Source organism: Jatropha curcas, chromosome 8, assembly GCF_041381405.1.
Source record: "Jatropha curcas cultivar XTBG-Jc1 chromosome 8, XTBG_Jcur_1.0, whole genome shotgun sequence".
Classification (NCBI taxonomy): Eukaryota; Viridiplantae; Streptophyta; class Magnoliopsida; order Malpighiales; family Euphorbiaceae; genus Jatropha; species Jatropha curcas.
The window spans coordinates 6,912,398-6,930,794 of record NC_143158.1 but is presented as its reverse complement, the minus strand read 5'-3'; the positions used below and the strand labels follow the sequence as shown (position 1 = coordinate 6,930,794).

The 18,397-nt window shown below is 33.6% G+C and overlaps 4 protein-coding genes across 6 annotated transcripts; 1 reads left to right on the top strand and 3 right to left on the bottom strand.

Moving 5' to 3' along the window:
• Positions 1 to 1,534: 1,534 nt before the first annotated feature.
• Positions 1,535 to 4,992, top strand: LOC105641267 (putative transporter C405.03c). Of its 2 annotated transcripts, XM_012225775.4 has the most exons (8): positions 1,536 to 1,890; positions 2,521 to 2,934; positions 3,374 to 3,591; positions 3,674 to 3,744; positions 3,853 to 3,951; positions 4,019 to 4,136; positions 4,230 to 4,365; positions 4,684 to 4,992. In XM_012225775.4, the coding sequence occupies exons 1-8, from the start codon at positions 1,810 to 1,812 to the stop codon at positions 4,792 to 4,794; spliced, it is 1,248 nt and encodes a 415-aa protein (XP_012081165.1). In that variant the 5' UTR covers positions 1,536 to 1,809; the 3' UTR covers positions 4,795 to 4,992. The 2 variants fall into 2 exon arrangements, with proteins under 2 accessions (XP_089581110.1, XP_012081165.1); XM_089724984.1 differs by lacking the exons at positions 3,853 to 3,951; positions 4,019 to 4,136 and having other exon boundaries at positions 1,535 to 1,890; positions 4,207 to 4,365.
• A 90-nt stretch (positions 4,993 to 5,082) lies between these two features.
• Positions 5,083 to 9,636, bottom strand: LOC105641268 (ubiquitin C-terminal hydrolase 22). Its single transcript, XM_089724983.1, has 3 exons — positions 8,548 to 9,636; positions 8,224 to 8,348; positions 5,083 to 6,337 (listed from the first exon to the last, which is right to left on the bottom strand). The coding sequence occupies exons 1-3, from the start codon at positions 9,432 to 9,434 to the stop codon at positions 5,565 to 5,567; spliced, it is 1,785 nt and encodes a 594-aa protein (XP_089581109.1). The 5' UTR covers positions 9,435 to 9,636; the 3' UTR covers positions 5,083 to 5,564.
• Positions 9,637 to 10,577: 941 nt separating this feature from the next.
• Positions 10,578 to 12,831, bottom strand: ARPC3 (actin-related protein C3). 2 transcript variants are annotated; one of them, XM_089724572.1, is made up of 4 exons: positions 12,645 to 12,831; positions 12,234 to 12,342; positions 11,874 to 12,143; positions 10,578 to 11,001 (listed from the first exon to the last, which is right to left on the bottom strand). In XM_089724572.1, exons 1-4 carry the CDS (start codon positions 12,645 to 12,647, stop codon positions 10,958 to 10,960), a joined length of 426 nt encoding a protein of 141 aa, XP_089580698.1. In that variant the 5' UTR covers positions 12,648 to 12,831; the 3' UTR covers positions 10,578 to 10,957. The 2 variants fall into 2 exon arrangements, with proteins under 2 accessions (XP_089580698.1, XP_089580697.1); XM_089724571.1 differs by having other exon boundaries at positions 10,578 to 10,978; positions 12,645 to 12,817.
• Positions 12,832 to 14,383: 1,552 nt separating this feature from the next.
• Positions 14,384 to 17,782, bottom strand: LOC105641265 (monogalactosyldiacylglycerol synthase 2, chloroplastic). Its single transcript, XM_089725416.1, has 8 exons — positions 17,111 to 17,782; positions 16,377 to 16,549; positions 15,972 to 16,133; positions 15,728 to 15,869; positions 15,392 to 15,616; positions 15,252 to 15,314; positions 15,101 to 15,175; positions 14,384 to 14,976 (listed from the first exon to the last, which is right to left on the bottom strand). Exons 1-8 carry the CDS (start codon positions 17,420 to 17,422, stop codon positions 14,716 to 14,718), a joined length of 1,413 nt encoding a protein of 470 aa, XP_089581542.1. The 5' UTR covers positions 17,423 to 17,782; the 3' UTR covers positions 14,384 to 14,715.
• Between the last annotated feature and the right edge of the window lie 615 nt (positions 17,783 to 18,397).

The window sequence follows — 18,397 nt, the reverse complement described above, 5'->3', positions numbered from 1 at the left end:
TTCTATTTTGTACCTATTTAATATGCATTTTTACCAAAAAAAAAAAATACAATACTATTAAAATTAATCAAATCATTAATTATTTTACTAAAAAAGCTTAAGTAATTATTGTTGCACTCTATATTAGCTATTTTTTATTTTAAAATATTCATCAGTATTTAATATAAAGGGTATATGAATGAAAAAGGTAAACAAAAAATTATTTGATCTAAAAACCATAAAATTAGAATATATGAATGAAACGTGAGATTAAAAAAATTCAATTACTTTCTTTTTGATAGTTTTCTTTTCTTTATTTGTGTAACCAAAAATATATCTTTGCATTAATGGAGTATTGAGAGAATTATGATACAAAATTTTAATTTCACGCATCATCAGTATTATTTTTCCATTATTAAAATTTGATATTAGGTTTTTATTATACACAAATTGACATGACTATCTTTTATAAACAACAAATTGAAATTTATATTAAACCTTATATAAATAGTATTTTTTTTCTTGTGGAAACTATAAAATTGTTTCTCCTCAAATCAGAAAAAGAGCTGAAAAAGCACCATGCTTGTAAGAAAAAAAAGCGCTTTATTCTCCTTTAAAAGTTGGAGGGGAACACAAGGATATAAATGAGCCTAGCTGAGCTCGAACCTGTCAGACTCGGAGCTCGGCCGAAACTCAATGAACCTGAAAATTAAGCTCAGGTTCGGCTCGATGAAAGCTCGAGCTCGGTTTGAACTTAATTTTAAGTTTGAGTTCAACTTGAAAAATTTTAAACTCGAGGCTCAAGACTTGAGTAATCTAAAATAATATTATATATATATATATATAAGCTCGATAAAACTCAACGAACTTTCGAACTGAACATCATTAGGTTTGAAATCGGCTTGATTACTAAACGAGTAGGCTCGAGTCGAACTTTTTTAAACTTTTTTTCGAGCGAGCTCGAACGGCTCACAAGTCGGCTCAACTCATTTACACCCTTAAAAATACATACATGTATCGATATATGGGCTCATTCCATACACCAATATAACCAAAAACAAATTTTTGGTGTACCGAGTGTATTTCTAATAGAAAAAAAAGGAAAACAATAATCTTTTTGGATTGGTTGGATATATGGACCACTCATATATCAGGTGTAGACGAGTCTTATTTTTAAAAAGAATATTTATTTACACTCAGTGTGTGGGTTCACTTTATATATTAAATTACTCAAAAACAAGTTTTTAGCGTAATGAGAATATTTTTAACAATTCATTGAGAAAACAAAGATAAAATAGTAACAATCTTTGTTTACTTTATTTTTATTGAGTTAAATTTTCATTGGTTCATTAGTAACAGAAATAATTGAGATAAAATTGTTGGTCTTTTTATTTATTAATTATTATAATTTTAAACAAACAGAACATCAATCTTTGATGGTGCAACTGTCAACCAGTTGAAGGAGGAATTGTCGGGTGAGGTTTCATAGGAAAGAAAGAAGAGTGAACTAAAATAACCAGGTTGCTTTATTTACAAATCTTTTACAAACCTCATGCTCTATACTTTTCAGCATTAGATATTCTTTCCTTCTTTTCTTTTTTTTTTTTTTTTCTCTATTTACTCTAAAAGGAAGGAGAAATGACACCACTAAAAGATTACTAGTGTGTTGTGTATTATCAATTTTGAGTATATATCTATAGATGAGGCTTTATATGGAGAGACAGAAACATTAAGAAGAGAGAAAAAGGATAGGTTATATGCATTTTTACATGTATTTATATGAGAGCAAGAAATATATATCCTTGAGTTTATAAAAATCCAATTTGAGAGATGGGTTGGAAATACAAGGGAGGTTTGATTTTTATCTTCACTGTTGTGATTCTTTGGGTTAGTTCTGCAGAGGTTACTCAGGTTAGTACTCTTTTTCCATTGATGTTCTTTGACAAACATGCATTCTTTCTTTCTGAGAAAACTCAAAAATGGTCTTCTTGTTGGATTTTTTGTTGTAATATTGAACTATATATAAGCATGGATGAATTTCTTTTTTTTTTTTTTTTTCTGGTTCATTATAAATTTTTGAAAGGGATAAGAGTGGTTAGAGCTTGAATATTCATTGAGCAATATGAGAAAAAAACTCAATCATCGAGTCCAACGACATGGATGAAATTTTAAAAGATTGCCATTGTTACAATTTCAGTATTACAATGCTAAAGTTCATTAATTGAATAATTATTATAATGATTATCATAATTCTTTCCTGATGTTCTGATGTTAGTGCTCAGTGACATACAAAAAAGATCACATACCAAGTTGCCTTTGAAGTGCTCCTAAATTAAAAGCTCATATCTTTTTCTTTGGCTTACCTTTTTAAACTTTTTCTTTACTCTTTTCCTTTTATAGTGGTCTAGGCAGCCAAGATTTCCTTTCTTTCAACTTTATGTGTGTGTGTGTATATATATATGTCAGCACTGTTCTTTGGATGTCTCTCCTGGTCTTAAATTTCAGCTGATATTTTGACCTTATTGATAATTATTTCTGCAGGGTGTTTACAGAAACTATAATCACCCATTTGCAGTGACATATCTGGGGACTTCTCTTTTAGTTGTTTATCTTCCTATTGCGTTCATTAAAGACTGGCTGCTACAAATTATAAGAAATCGCTCTGGTGCAAGAAGTAGTAGCAAGAATGCAAGAATTACTACTGATGATAAGTCAATAGCAGAAATTGATCGTCCTGTCAAACAAAATCGGGCTTCTGCTAATTTTGACATTGAATTTAATGGATCTTTGGTTAATAGAGACTCTGCTATTGATGTTTCTCTAAAGGAGGATGGAAATCAAGTAGTTTCCCAATGCAACAACAATGTTGAGAGCTTGAAAGCTAATAGTAAGCTTACTGCAAGAGAAACTTCTGTTGTTGGATTCTGCATTGCTCCTTTGTGGTTTCTAACAGAGGTGAGACCTTGATTAGTACAATTTAAATCCATCAGATTCTTTTTGACTTAATTAACTCCTGAAACATGTAAAGCACAGTTCATTAGAACATTGAGATAGATTCTCTTGATGATTAGTAGTTTATTATGCTTATTGATTTGAAGCAGCAAAGAAGTTTGCTGACAAATAATGCCGTAATGCATAAATTTGACCTTATACTTTTGGCGATCATCCTTGTGGCTCACTAAACTTTACAGAGACCCATTTCCCATTTCATTTTGGCGAGGGACATAATTATTACTAAAATGTGAAAATGTAGGGTCATGATTAAACTCTGATAAAAGTTTTAGAGCCACAAGGAGAATCGGCCAAGTTAAGGGTCAAATTTATGTATAGGCCGAAAAATAATGGAATTTCCGTAATATGTATAAGTAATTTGATGGTTTTTTGGTAAATTCAGTATCTAACAAATGCTGCACTAGCAAGAACAAGTGTTGCAAGCACAACACTATTGTCATCAACTTCAGGCCTTTTCACTCTCTTGATTGGAGCATTTCTTGGTGAAGAGTCCATTACTTTAGTCAAAGTAATTTCTGTACTTGTTAGTATGGCTGGTGTTGCTATGACAATATTAGGCAAAACATGGGCTGCAAATGGATCACAATCAATCACCTCTAAGTATGTTCTTTTAAAATTCATTTATTGAAAATTCAAACATTTTTTGGTTTAAAGAAACTGATTCTTTAATATTTATGTTCAGAGATCATAAGCATTCTCTTGTTGGAGATCTTTATGCTGCTCTATCAGCTTTGACTTATGGACTATTTACAGGTTTTTGTTTTTCATTTTTTTTTTTTTGGGTTGTCTTGTAATTTTTTACAAATAATTATGTTTTTAGCTTAATGATATGAGAGATTAACAGAAGAAATTAAGTTGCAGTGTTGCTAAAAAAGTTTGCTGGTGAAGGAGAAAGGGTAGATTTGCAGAAATTGTTTGGTTATATAGGATTATTCACATTTGCTGCACTCTGGTGGCTTGGTAAAAATCAAACTCTTTTTTATAAAGGATAGGTTTTTTTTTTTTTTTTTGACCTTTTCTTCTTCAGTTTGGCCTCTTACAGCCATGGGTATAGAACCAAAATTCAAACTTCCACATTCAGCTAAGATGGAAGAAATTATCCTTCTTAACAGTTTTGTTGGGAGTTTCCTATGTGATTATTTCTGGTACATTTAAGATTTGTGAAATTGATTTATGCTTCTTTTATGTTTTTTTGCTTCCCTCATGATAAACAAGACGGTGTTATGTCAAACTCCCAGGGGATTAGGTGTTGTTTGGACCAGCCCATTGGTGGCTGCACTTGGCGTTTCTCTTACCATACCACTAGCTATGTTAGAGGACATGGTGCTCCATGGTCAACAATATTCAGGAATTTATATTATCGGCTCAGCTCAGGTAAAATCCACTTGAAAGTTGAAACTAGGACATTGAATCACTTTTCTGAAAAAGCAAAACTTATTGGGAGATTGAACAAAAAAAGTTCAGAAATATCATAGTTACTTATTTATTTTTATTAATATTATTTTGATTTAGCTATAATGTGGTATCATAGACTAACTTTTACACACAATGCTTTATTATTATTATTGTTAAACCATCTAAATTAACCTTAAGAACAAATTATAATAATCCTAAAACTCTCAATAAGATATATGATAGTTAATTAATCTTTTACTGATTCTATTTGCAATTTCTCTCTCAAATGTCTAACAGGTGTTCCTGGGATTTGTAGTAGCTAACCTGGCAGATTGGATTTCCCAAAAGGCTAAAATTTTAATAAATAGTATCACCACCATAAAAATCATATCTCCATCTCCTTGCTGATTTACCCTTCCTAATGTCCTCATTTGTTACTTCAGCTTTCACTATTTGTTGTTAGCTTGTAGCTATATTTTGACGGACAGAGTTCAAGTAAAGAAATTAGTATTGTTTGTTGGATATAGTATAAAGTATATTGGCATGTTTTTTGTCAATGGAACCTCATATACTGCTGCAACAAGATTTTCATCATTTTGGCATCAATCAATATTTCATATAGAGATGTATCAAATCTTTGTGCTTAGTTCATGCGCGACAGAAGTGGCCGAAACTGATCATCAAAGCCTTAAGAAGTAAAAGCAACTAAACTCTTATATCAGATTTTGACATATATATGCCATGTAAAGAAGATTAGTACACTGTTTCAACTACACTCCCAAGCATTGTAGCTTTGAGAGATCCGTGATGAAAAAAGAATCAACCCACCAAAAACACTTGAATAAGCAGGGAGAAAAAGCCCCTCCAGGTAAAAATTATCAAATCAGGAAGAAATTAAGAAAATCCATACCTTCATAAAAAACTAAATGTTGAAGTGCCTCAAAAATTCAGGCGAACGTTACGTTCCAAGTATAATAAACCATGACTTGATGAACTAAAATAAGATGGGTACAGCTTCTCCGAGGGGAATACCATAGCTTTCCAACATTTGCTTGCTTGGCATATAAAACTAGCCATTGCGTATCACCAATGTAGAATTCTATGTCCACGGTGACTTCATTCATTGATTACTTTTCCCAGTGCAGTTGAGTTAACTACTGCCATTTCTGGTCATTATATCACGAGGCTACCTGATTCTCACTTGCTTTGTAATAAAGCATCTTCTGCACATAAAACATCATATAGCCTTGTGCAGCCCTCACAATGTTCTCATTGACTTGAGTAATCCAAGCATCATCACACTTGTACCATTGATTACTTAATCGTAAATAGGTCACATAGTGACCTGCGTCAAGTTTACCTGAGTGTGTGACAACAGCAAACAATTCAAACTCTGATGACATCTCGTTGGTAACATCTTGTTCTTCACCGTCAAATGGGAAAATCCTGTTGCCAAATCGATTCCTCAATATGGAAGAAGAAAGATAAGGTGCCATATCCAATGAAAAAGGGAATTGCAGATATCGGTCAACTTTCCTTGACATTCTACGTATTGAAGAATGCTCAAATCTTTTGATGTGGAAGCAAGAAACCAAAGGAAGCTTTCTTATTGACATCTGTTTGAGAGACTCCTGCCTCACCTGACATTGTTGGCAGAAGAATTTTTGGTCAGATCCCAATCTCTCAGGTCTAGTAAACCGGTCCAAACACCCCATCAGGGTAGATATCCCACAGTTCTGGCTCGGATTTTTGCTATCTGCTTCACCATTGCATAAATGATGATCCTTCATGGATGCTGACTTTCCGGATCCCCCTTGGTGAGGTTCTAAATCCAATGAGATATCCACACAAGGATCATATGTTGTAGATGTGAAACCACAAGCCATACACATGACATCAGAACGCAATATACCAGAAAAAACTCTGTGTGCAATACAACAGTCTCCATGGCCTGCACTTTCAAAAGCATTTGAATTCATCAAGTTCAATTCATAATATAAACACCTAAATAAATAAATTCAAAGAGTTATGCACACAGAAGAGATTGCAACATCATTTTTAGAGACACAGCACAAGACAAGGCCAGTTTGTATTCTTCTATGGAATTAACTGAAAATGGTACCTTGGATTTCTTCCTGCTTCCGCTAAAATACTAAATAGATATCACTTGTTGGACAAGGCATCTCTATCTTTCTGTTTCTCGACTATAACTCTACCAGAGCCAAAAGAATTTTTAAAATCCTTTTGTCAGAAGACCAGCAATATTTGTTTTCTAATTTCAAATTGGGATGGAGTGTAGTGACTTATCATTGCTTCTATCCCAGATTAAATTCGTCAAGTCTCTCTTCTATTTTGCACAAAGTGTGGAATACATCTGATACCTCATTTACATTTCACATCACATAACTGTTTATTGCCAATAACTAATGCACAAATTTGAAGAGAAGAAGCACAGCAAGGTTTGTGAGAAATGGAAAACCAAAGAGTTGAACATACAGAAGAAGCTGGGAATAGAATATGCAAAACAGCAAATGATATAACTAGAAAAAATGATTTCCAACATTCTCTCTAGATATAAAAAAAAAAAAAAAAAAAAAAAAAAAAAAAAAAAAAGATTCCAAAGGAGCCTCACTCAGAAGCAGCATGACAATTGACGTTTTCTTGAGTAAAAAAAGAATCTTAGGCTGACTGTGAACCTAAAGCAACCTTCCTCCTTATTCTGAGATTGGGATGAACTTTGTGGTGAAACGAGACCCTAAGAATGAGAAAGGTGGTACGAACATGAGTATTATGACAGGTGAGAATCCTATGATGAAACCAAACAGGCTTTGAAAAAGTTGACTTACTGGAGCAAAGCAGATTACATCATCAAGTCTGCATGTTGATGTTGAGAATTAGCCTAAATCTGGGAGCACGTGTCAACTCCTAGGCCAATAACAGAGACCTAAACCCACACCCTGCAGTTAAAAGTTATGTGCACTAATTAATCTTTCAGAGCATTTTGGATCATTTTGATCAAACAGAATTACTACAAATAGAAAAGAGTGGGTCAATAGCAGCTTAATAGAACTCCATCTGATCTTCTTGCAGCATCTTAACCACTTATTCATGCTAGATAATCTCATGATCACTTCCCCTAGTACCCCAATTATGAAATGCAGGATGTGCTCTAAAGCCTCTAAATTTCTCTCATTCCTTCGTAACAGAAACCACCTAGACACTAACAATACAATAATAAGCCGTTCCAAATTTTTACCACTGAACAGTAGCCTAAATGATTAGCCGAATATGACAATAAAATTCAGGAGCTAGAAATACAAGCTAACATTCAGCTTTAACAGACAGCAAATTGGGAGTGGTTTCTCATGATTCATGAAACTAGATTTTCTAGCTCCATTTTGGACATCAAGTATCATCACTGCAGGGTTGAGGAAGGTGCTCAAAATATAAGAATTTAGCTCCCTTTTGATCAAATGTGTGCCACTGAAGGCAACCAGGTGTTGAATTGCAGTAAAGAAAATTAAAATTCACAACAAAACAGCAGCCAAAACATAGTTGGACAATGCACGAGAAAGATGGGGACCACACATTATACAGTAAAGATGGGGGCCACACATTATACAGTCGATTACTTGGCCCATACAGAAACAAATCTATTTATCCACTGGTGACAATCGTCACAAAATGGAACTTGGAAACTGGTATACTACATCTAACATGGCAACCAAGGTTAGAAACACAATTGATTCTTAGTGAACCCCCTATATTTCTAATTAGAAATAACTGCAGATACATGACAAAGGGCATCAGAAAAATGAAAGACATCATAATCTTTACCTTGACCGTGGGGCTTGCATCGATCCTTCTCCACCTTTTCATGTATCCCATCAAGCATGGAGATGAAAAATTCATGTGCATCCTGTTGTTCGTAACTGGCCAAGTTAGACGCATGTTGCCACCAACTGCATCCAATACAATCAAAACCAAGCCAAGCAGAAGAGTTAAACATCTTCAGAATGACCAAACTAAAATCCCAATAAATAAAAAAAGCAGTAAATATCAGATCCGCCAGACAGATTTAGATAAACGTAGCCCATAAAATACCACAAATCACACATTGTCCTACACTCAAATAACCAAAAAGTTAATAGCGGGTGTCACCTATACAAAAACTTTGCGGGGCTATAAGGCGTCCGATCCCCAGAAAAAACATCAGAAAACATTGCATCCATGTCACAAGCCAAACACAGCCTAGCATTCTTGTTGCCATTAATATCAGCATTACCCACATTTCTCTTTCCAGTAGCACTGGTGGTTGTAACACCATTCTTCAGCTTACAGTAGAACCTATTATGCCGATCACTCAAGAAATAATTCCTCAATGGCGGCGTATGAAGGAATGCCTGAAGCACTGAGTTCATAAAGCAAGTGTTTCCCAGATTATTCAATCCTCTCAATCCCCGCGGCATATCAAACGTGTAATCTAGCGGACTTGAGCTGCTCTCCATTAATACTCGATCCCGCATATCGGGTGACCAGGGACGGTAATCAACTCTCCGCCGTTTACGGAGATTTTCGGGCTTTGAGGATTGGATTGTGGCGGACTTTAGCGTGCCACTTTGGGATAAGACCACCGCAGCATCGAAATCATGGTCGTAGACCTGATCGCGACACGCACAGCAGAAGAGTTCTGCACGATCAACATCCACCGCGATCTCATGGCCTGGAGGCATGGACGTAGCATGTGCAGCAGCGTGAGAGGGTCCAGGTGGCGCGTGGCAAGAGACGGCTGCGCATGCCACACAAGCATATAGTCGAGGCCGCGAAGACTCTCCACACGCGCCACAACGGGGGACCTCAGATGGGTCCCTACGTATGGCGGCGCGTCCACCCGGTGGTTTCACCCTGAGACAGTCTTGGAGGGCCCGGAATGGCTTCGAACCGTTCCGGGCACGGAACTCTGCCAAGTGGGGACAAGTAGGAGGGGAAATCTGGCCGTTGAACCGGTGATGCTGGTGGTGCTGCTGGTGATTGATCTTTGATGACATAGAGGGAGATTGGGATAGTATGGTGGTCGGTGACGGTGGAAACCCTAAATTTGAAGAACATAAGGATCATAGATTATAAGATAAACGGCTAAGATTGAAGGAATGGGATTGACGGAGCATGGAGAGTGATGAAGATGAGGATTATCAAGGGAGAGATTGTGTTGTATTGTTTGGAAATGAGATGTTATGATAGTGCATATTAATGGAACTACTTTTTTAGACTTTGCATTTAATTATTATTTTTATTTAGTATTTATTTTTTGCATTTCTAAAAGGAGAAATCAAAGAATTGGAAAAAGATTGGAATTTTCTTACAAAAAGTTCAATAAATAACCATATATTCACAAATTTAGTTGTGCTTACTCTTTGATTTCCTTGACATGAAATTAAATTTTAAAGACCAAAAAAAATACAAATTGCAGACTTATGATCGAATTAAAACTATATAATTATGAGTCATAATTAGTTAGTTAGCATGTGACAGAGTTCCAAATGTTTTTTTTAAAGAATAATGGCAACTGCAATCTCAGAAGATAGAAGCTTATATTAACAAGTTTCTATTTTTAGAATAATTCTTAATGAATCCAGTTGTGATATAACAGAATTTTAAGTAGAAAATGTAACGTAATTTAATGTATTTATTAAATTGAAAATATATTTGTTCATATTATATCAGAACATATAAAAATAATAATTACAAAATGTGTATGAATTTATAAAAATGAATTGAAATAATTACAAAATGTCAAAAAAAATGAATTTAGTTTCCTTAAAAATGATTTAATTTTCTTTGACCAGAAAAATATTTTCTTTTGACTTATTTTCCTGAATGCCCCCAAACAACAGAAAACTCTGAAAAATATTTTTTCCTGTAAATTATTTTATAGTAACAAACGGAACCTCAGTATTAAGTAAAATTTAATATAAAATTGTATTACGTGCACTTTTCTCTTATTTTACTCAACTTCACTTATTAATAATTTCACTTTGATTTGATAACCCAATAATGCAATTTATTTTCATCCATCAGCTCTGAATATTACAGTTGAAGTGCTGAATATGAGAAAACCAGCACAGAAATGACACGAACACAAGACCAACCTACACATTCCAGCCATAAATCCCTACCTAAAATTCACCACATTAATTAATAAGAATGCATTTATACCCTCCTTTCCTTCAAGAAATGGAAGACAGTAAGAATACAAACTTCTTCAGAACATTTTTCAATTTGTAATTCACGATAAGCTACTACCATTCCCTGTCGTGGCAGTTATCAGACAACAAACATTTAAAACCCAGCTCACATCTTTCCTATTTTTCTTGACAGGATTGCAAGCCTTGATTTAGTAACAAGAATATTCACAACTCATCACCGGTCTCCTGACCATAACAAACTACTCAAAGAGCAATAACATTCATAAATTTTCTCTTAGCAAATGCAATCCACCATTTGTTTGGAGTCCCATTGGGTCTATATGCAACACTCAACAGCCGCCCGCTTGTTTCTTCCCTCATCTGCTTCAGATAATTTCTGAATAGCTCTGCGTGTAAGAATTCAAAAGCACTGATAACCAAAGGTTTTTAGTTCAGCAAATAAAAGATGTCATTTTGTAAGATGGAACCACAGAATGTCAAAATGGCCTTGACAACAAGGACCCCAATATGTCAAACCTTTCAGAATTATGGTCTCACAGAATCAATACTCTAATACAATTATTAGAGTGACCCATGGAAAGAAACTTTGAAGCCAACTGATACTGCTATTTATATTATTTACCTCATCGGATTTCAGTAATGCAATTCACAGTTAAGAACTGTCTCATTTTGGTGATAATTTAACAACAGTCATATAGAGACTTCCTCGACAAATGTACTGATATAATGAGAACATAATAATATGAAACACAGTCCCAGTAAAGATTATCTTCTAAACAGGAACAGCTGTTTATGGAAAGACTCATGATGTGCAAAGTAAATCATCAAGAGTCCATGAAACAAAACTGTTTACCATAATATATGCAGCAATAAACAACTAGAACACTAAATCAGTCTAAGTGACCAATTTCTGTAAATAAAATGAGAAGTCATAGGAGAAATTAAACACACAATCATAGTCAGAACAACAAAAAACCATCACAATAAATTAGTTTAAAGTAGTTTCTTGAAAATAGCACCAATGAAGCATTAGGAGCTAGGACAATTGATTATTCTATGAATTCTAGGTAGGTTTAGATGGTTAAATCAATCATTTTTAACATTAGCAGTTACTGCCTGCATGTTTCCGATAAAAACTGAAGCCATAGTTGATTTCCTCATGGCTGAATTCAAAAGAAAATATCATATAAAACAAGACTCCTGAAGTTTATCTGGGCATTGCTTAAAATATGTCCACCGAATTTTACATCCAAAAATAAAAAAGATACTAATGATCTTTACCTGCTTCCTTCTGCGATTCAGGATTCACAAAAAGGCCAGGAAAAGGAAAACCCGATTCTCCGGGAACAGGAACATTCTCCAGACCCAAATTAATGATTGCCTTGGTTCCTTCAGCCAAGGTTCTGCATCCTTCAAGCCTCTTCAAAGCCACATTGATATAAAATGTCAAATAAATAAGAAGCTTATCAGCTGGACTCTTAATATCAAAGTTTCTAAAGAAAACATTGGCGCGGAAAAATGTGATTGCTTCATCAACTATATCAGTTCTATCTGCATAAAAACATTCCATAATCCATAATTTCAATTAAAGAAAACATTTCCATGACAATAATTCAAATAAATAAGAGCATCTATTACTACCTTGATCTGAAACTGGAGCAGGACCTTTTATATGACTTTTCAAAGGAAGTAAAGGACACCCACAAGCTTTTGCAACTCCTTCTTCATCTACAAAGCTAGAGTGATAAACCTACCCAGAATGAACATTCATCTTTTAGGTTTTGCAAGCGAAGCGAAATCAATTCCAAAAATGCTACTTTAACAAAACAAACCCAAATTATAATCAACCATAACCAAGATTTTCTACGTGAATTAATAAAGCTAAAGATCTAAGATTTTCAATACGCTGCGATAAAGGCACATGCTCAATCAACCTAAGATGAAGAAATTGCAAGGCTGGAATTGAAATGTTTACATTCAAGAAATTTTTAACCATTTCTTAAAAATGGAAACAAAAAGATTGCAAGATAACGAAATAAATGAAATGGATACCATTTTTCTCCGACTAAATTATATTTTTTCGAGCTCACGAATCAAATTCTTGTAAAGGCGAGACAGTCTCAAGAACGTTGTTGAGCTGCCAGTCGGTGGGTGGAAATCATTCGCTCAGCATTTGATTCACCGTTCACGCAAAGGATGAATTCGTAAAACGACGGCGTCGTCATGTCCCAACGCATTTATTCTTGCCAAAGAGAATTTTCTAAGGGGAATTTTCTTGAAACGACGACGTTATATTTCCCAATGCACTATTCTAGCCAAGGAAAACTTTTCGTTCCAAGGGGCACTTTTTTTCAGCTTATTAAACTTCCTACTTATTCATCTAAATAATAAGAAATAATTATTTCTCTAAACTGAATTAATAAATTAATTATCTGCATTTGCAAGTAAAGTTTTAATTGAATAAAAAAAACTCTTTTTAATTGCAAGTAAATATAATAAAATAATGCCATTTTTACTATTAAATTAAATATTATTTGTCACAAACGATAAATAGCATTAGCAGAATAATACAATTATTTTTTTACTTTGTAAATAAAAATTAACAATTAGCTGGTCTTCTATTTTTCATAAGAAGATAGGAATAAAATTTTATCAATTTAATAAATTAAGAAAAATATTACTTTTGTTTTATAGTTCATAATTTTTGATAGAGATAATATTATTTGTACTTATGAACTTCTAAATGGATAAAAATAAATATTTAATAATAACAAAATTCACTAAAAATCTAATAAATAAATTCGAGGACTGAGGACGATCATATGGTAGCGGTGGTTAGGCAGTTAAGGTCCACCAGTTAGATTTTCATTGCTTTTGGACCGCTAAGGATTTTGCCGTAGTTGACATGTAAAATGTACTAATATATGAAAATTTGACTCTTTTAATTTTGGACAGAAATAAAAAAAAATGGTTGAATTATTTTAATTTTAGAAAAAAATAAAAAATAATTAACTAATGTTCATTTGATGAGACAAAATTTAGTGGAATTTTTTTATGTAAAATACTTATTAAGAGTTGTAAACTATTTTCTACTTTAAAGCCAATCATTTAATTTGATTGTAGGTTTTGTAATTAAGTTGTATTTAATTCATTTTTCTACAAAATAAATTTATTTTGCATTTTCAAGAGAAAAGGAGATTTTTCAATGCTCCAATGAGTCAAAAACTACCATTCCCCTAGTAATATAAGAACTCAACTACCTTTCAAAAACGTTGACACCCATTAAAGTTCATAAGTTGAAACTTACCAACCATTAGATTTGACAAATCAAAAGCTTGCAAAATGGACCTCATGATCATGACATGCAGTTCACAGTTTTATGTAACTGTACTAGAAAAGTTAAGGAATATATCGAAACCACCTGTGATAGATTTAAATAGCGTTTAGTATTTTGACTATTTTTTATAATATTTTTGATAATATAATATGATTTATCTTATAATGTTTAGTTTTTAATATTTTATATAAAGAAATTCAAAAATATCTATTAACTACTTAAAAAATTAAATAAAAAGTTAAATATTATTAAAATAGTTAATAATTATCAAAATAAACAGCTAATTTTTTGGACCGACCCTTTGAGCTAGAACTATAAGCACAAAGGCAGTCGTTTTCAATTGTCCGCTTCTAAAAAAGCTCATGTCCCACACTTCTTTAGGTCCTAGGAAGATTGATCTGTTATCTGCCATTAAGTCTTAACTTAGAAGCAAAGTAAAAATCAAAACTTGCCATTCGAAGCCAAGAAAACCTTAAATATTGCTTGAGAAGGAGAATTATCATGCACAATAAGTAATACTAATAGCAGGGCAATATTAATAAACAAATTACAATATTACCTAAAAATACCCCTAAAAGAATCAGAAACCCTTTCAAACATCATAACATGCTGGCCAGAATTTACACGTCATTTTTGGTGTTCAAGCCCCACCTGCCCTGCCCACGCCTTATAGGCATTAGAACATGCTTGCCATTCTTTACACCTCATTTTGGTGTTCAAAGCTCCTAAATTTGGCAAAGAATGATGCTGCTATAGCTAGCTGTACAATGTATAATGCAATATCAATCAGATCAGGCCTGTAAATGACGATGTCAATATGTAAGGTATATTGGCTAGAGGACCGCGTTCTTGAGCTAGCTGGTGAATGTCTTTTACAATGTCGAACACTGCTTCCGGTTGGGCGAGTCCAAGTGCATTTTCTGACATTTTCTTAAGTTCATCTGTCTTGATACTAAACCATTCTCTTACAATTCTTGCTGTTTCTTTTGGACTTCTGGTGAAAACACCTGCTCCATTGTCTACAACGTAAGGCACGTTTCCCTTTTCCTAAAACGTTGCCCAAAGAAGTAGAATTAGACCTAAATGTAATGAACATTTCCAACATTTTCTCAACACAAACTTCAATATAAACTGTTAAACAAGTGTAGTTACAGAACAATTGATCTCTTACTTGTCCTGGAATGTAGTCATTGAGAATAATCGGTAAGCCTCGAATCAATGCCTCTGCGATTGTACCTGGTCCGGCCTATAAAACAATACATTCAATTAGAATTTTACATGCTAATAATACATGATGTTAATAAAAATAGTTTCTATCTTACTTTAGTGATTATGCAGTCACATGCTCCCATCCATTTCTGCATCTGCGTTTCAAATCCTCTAACCTGAAATATCGAAGAACCGATCACTTGATGCTTCTGCATATCTATGCATAAGTTAGAGAAGTGCAAAAATCAATTACCTTAACTGGGATTTTCCATTCAAGACATTCAAGTGTTGATTTAAGAACCTTATTACGCCCACATATTATGATTAATTGCCCGATTGGTTTCTGAAGTTCTTTATCAAAAAGTGATTCTCCTAAAGCCTCTGCAGTTTTCTTTACAGGACCCATACCTTCACCTCCTCCCATTAGCAAAACTGCAGGCAAATTAGGATCCATCTCAAGCTCTCCTCTTAGTTCGTCCTATAAACGAGAAAGAAAGAAAGAAAGAAAGAAAAACAGCATTAAATCAGTATCAAACATGATTATCAAATTATAAAAATGTTTTTGATTCGAATATATATACACATGCACCTTGGAAAGAACTGCACGGGCGAAAGAAGGCCTGATGGGCAAACCGAAAACACGGATTTGAGACTCATCAAGACCATCTAGCAAAGCTCTTTTGGCTACTTCATTTGAAGGGCAATAGCATCTATTGACTCCAGGATGAAACCTGAAAATAGTTTCAGATTTTCAGTGCTATATATTATGTTGATATAGCAACTAGTTATACAATAATAAACAAAAAACAATTTAACTGAATTTTTTAACTAACCATGTCCGATGACAGGTATTAAGATCAGTGATTACTGTAGCAAAAATAACTTTCTTTTGTAGACCTTGCCATTTAAGCACCCATAAAGGAATATGTTGCATCAATGGATGTACACTGATGATAATGTCTGGTTTGTACTCCATTAGACCTGCTTCAACCTCTCTTCAGTCAAAAAATGGAAATGGGATTAGAAAAATTGCATTAAAATTGCATTGATCAAATCACATTTCCAGCTCTTTAATCCTCACACCGAGCACTACTTATTGACAGACATTCAATCATTGATCTACTAGCCTATTGACAATATTTTTATTAATCCAAAAATTAAACTTTCATGAAAATCATCTTGGAGAAGATAAAGAAGATAAAAGTGAAAAAGGCTAATTAATTAGGAAGTAAAATTACTTGGCATAGTAAGCAGCAATGGCAGCGAGATAGCATGAATGTATCCATCTTGGAGAAGTGCTGTGAAATGCAACCTTCCATAGCTGTACATGTTTAACCATGAATTTATATTGCCTTTCCATATCATTCAATGGCCAACCAGTGTACTCTTTCCACACATCCTTCACAATTATCTGAAATTAACCAATCATAACTATAAAAAATTAAAAGAAGAAACTGAAAATTCATTCTGAGAAAAATTAAATAAAATTTTGACAGGGAGAAAATAATTGTTTAGAGGAAACAACAAAAAGAAAAGACTTGAAGAAGAAGAAGAAGAAGAAGAAGAAGAAGAATTTGTTAAACAGAAAATTGAAACGCTTGTATAACACGCACATTTAATAACCCCAAAATTGGAAACTTCATGAAGAAATTTATTGCAGTAATAAAATTGATGAGGAAGCAAGAACAAAAAATTGGAAATTTCATAAAGAAATAGATTGAAGTAATATCACTGATAAACAAAGGAAGAACAAGAAGAAAAATCCAAAAGCAAAGCTTTACCTTTAACGTACAAAACAGAGCAATTGAAAAAAACCTCAAACAAGAAATTGGAAAGATACAAAACTAGAAGGCAGAGATCCAAGTAAGTCCAAGAAAGAAACAAAAGAACTCATTTGAGATAGTCTACATCAATTAAATCCAAGAAACAAACAAAAAAAATCCAAAAAATTAAATCAAGAAAATACACATACCCTGTATTCATCGCCGTACTCAATCTTGAAAGCATCACGAATGGCCTCTGCCGAAGCACGGTGGCCGCCTCCCGTGTCACTCATGAGGATCAACACATTCTTGGTTCTTTCAGCTCCAATTTGTTCTAACTCCATAGTTCCATCTTCATCAAAATCATTCTCAGTCTCATGAATATAATAATTCTTGGGTTCTTGATGATTTATACTGTAACTGCTGCTTCTGTTACTACTGTTGGCGCTAAAATTTCCATACACTCTTTGTAATACCTCCGTTATCGAAGTCTTTCTCGGCGACGCTACTTTCATTACCATTTCTAAACCAAAAACCAGAATAACGAGACAAACCAGTAACCAACTGCACAGACAAAGAAGAAGAAGAAGAAGAAGAAGAAGACAAACTAATTTTCAAAGATTCACAAAATAAAAAGAAAATTTAGGTAAAATGGAAGGCAGACGGATTAAACGGTAAATTTCCCTTCCCGCCACCGGAAATGGGATTCACCGGCGGAGAGAGAGTGGTTTTTGTTGTTTTTTTTTTATTTTTTATAGAGGGAAAGTTGGAGGGTGTTTGCGAATGTTAAGGTTGTGCTGTATGTCTGTCTGTCTGAGATGAGTTGGCCAAAATGTTATTGTTAGGGCGTTTATGTAATATGCTAAAGAATGAAGAATGATGCTTTGGAATTTTTGGTTAAATGGGTATATGAAGAACTTATAGCCGTCAGATCCGCATTTTCTTTTGGAATGTTCTGATGGAAAGATTCGAATCTTCTAACACCTTGTTTCAACAATGTTGGTATTTTTTTTTACAAGAAAATTACTACTTACTCCCTGAAATTTGACTGAAATTAATGATTTATTCTTATAATTTAATAAATCACTAATGAGTCCCTAAAGTTTAGTATCGTTAAATTATTTCTGATTGGACCTTCAGGGGACAGTTGGTTGTTCATAAGTGGTTGTTGTTGTGTTGTATCATGACTAAAGATTGGCATTACCCTAAATAAATCATTTCTTCGGGTGGGATGATAAGAAGTTTTTTTTTTTTTTACCTATTTTGTCAATTTAGTTAAATTGAAATAATTAAACATTGATTTGTACTTCACTTGAAAAACCTTCAGGTCCACTTTAATTATATGAATTGGAATTGACTAATTTTAGTGAAAGAATTAAAACCCGATTAAATCTAAAGTAACATAAGTTTACCATGATTTAGAATCATTTTTAAGGGCATGTTCAATAAAATTAACTACTTTGATAGTTATTAGCTATTTTAACAGTGTTTAGCTA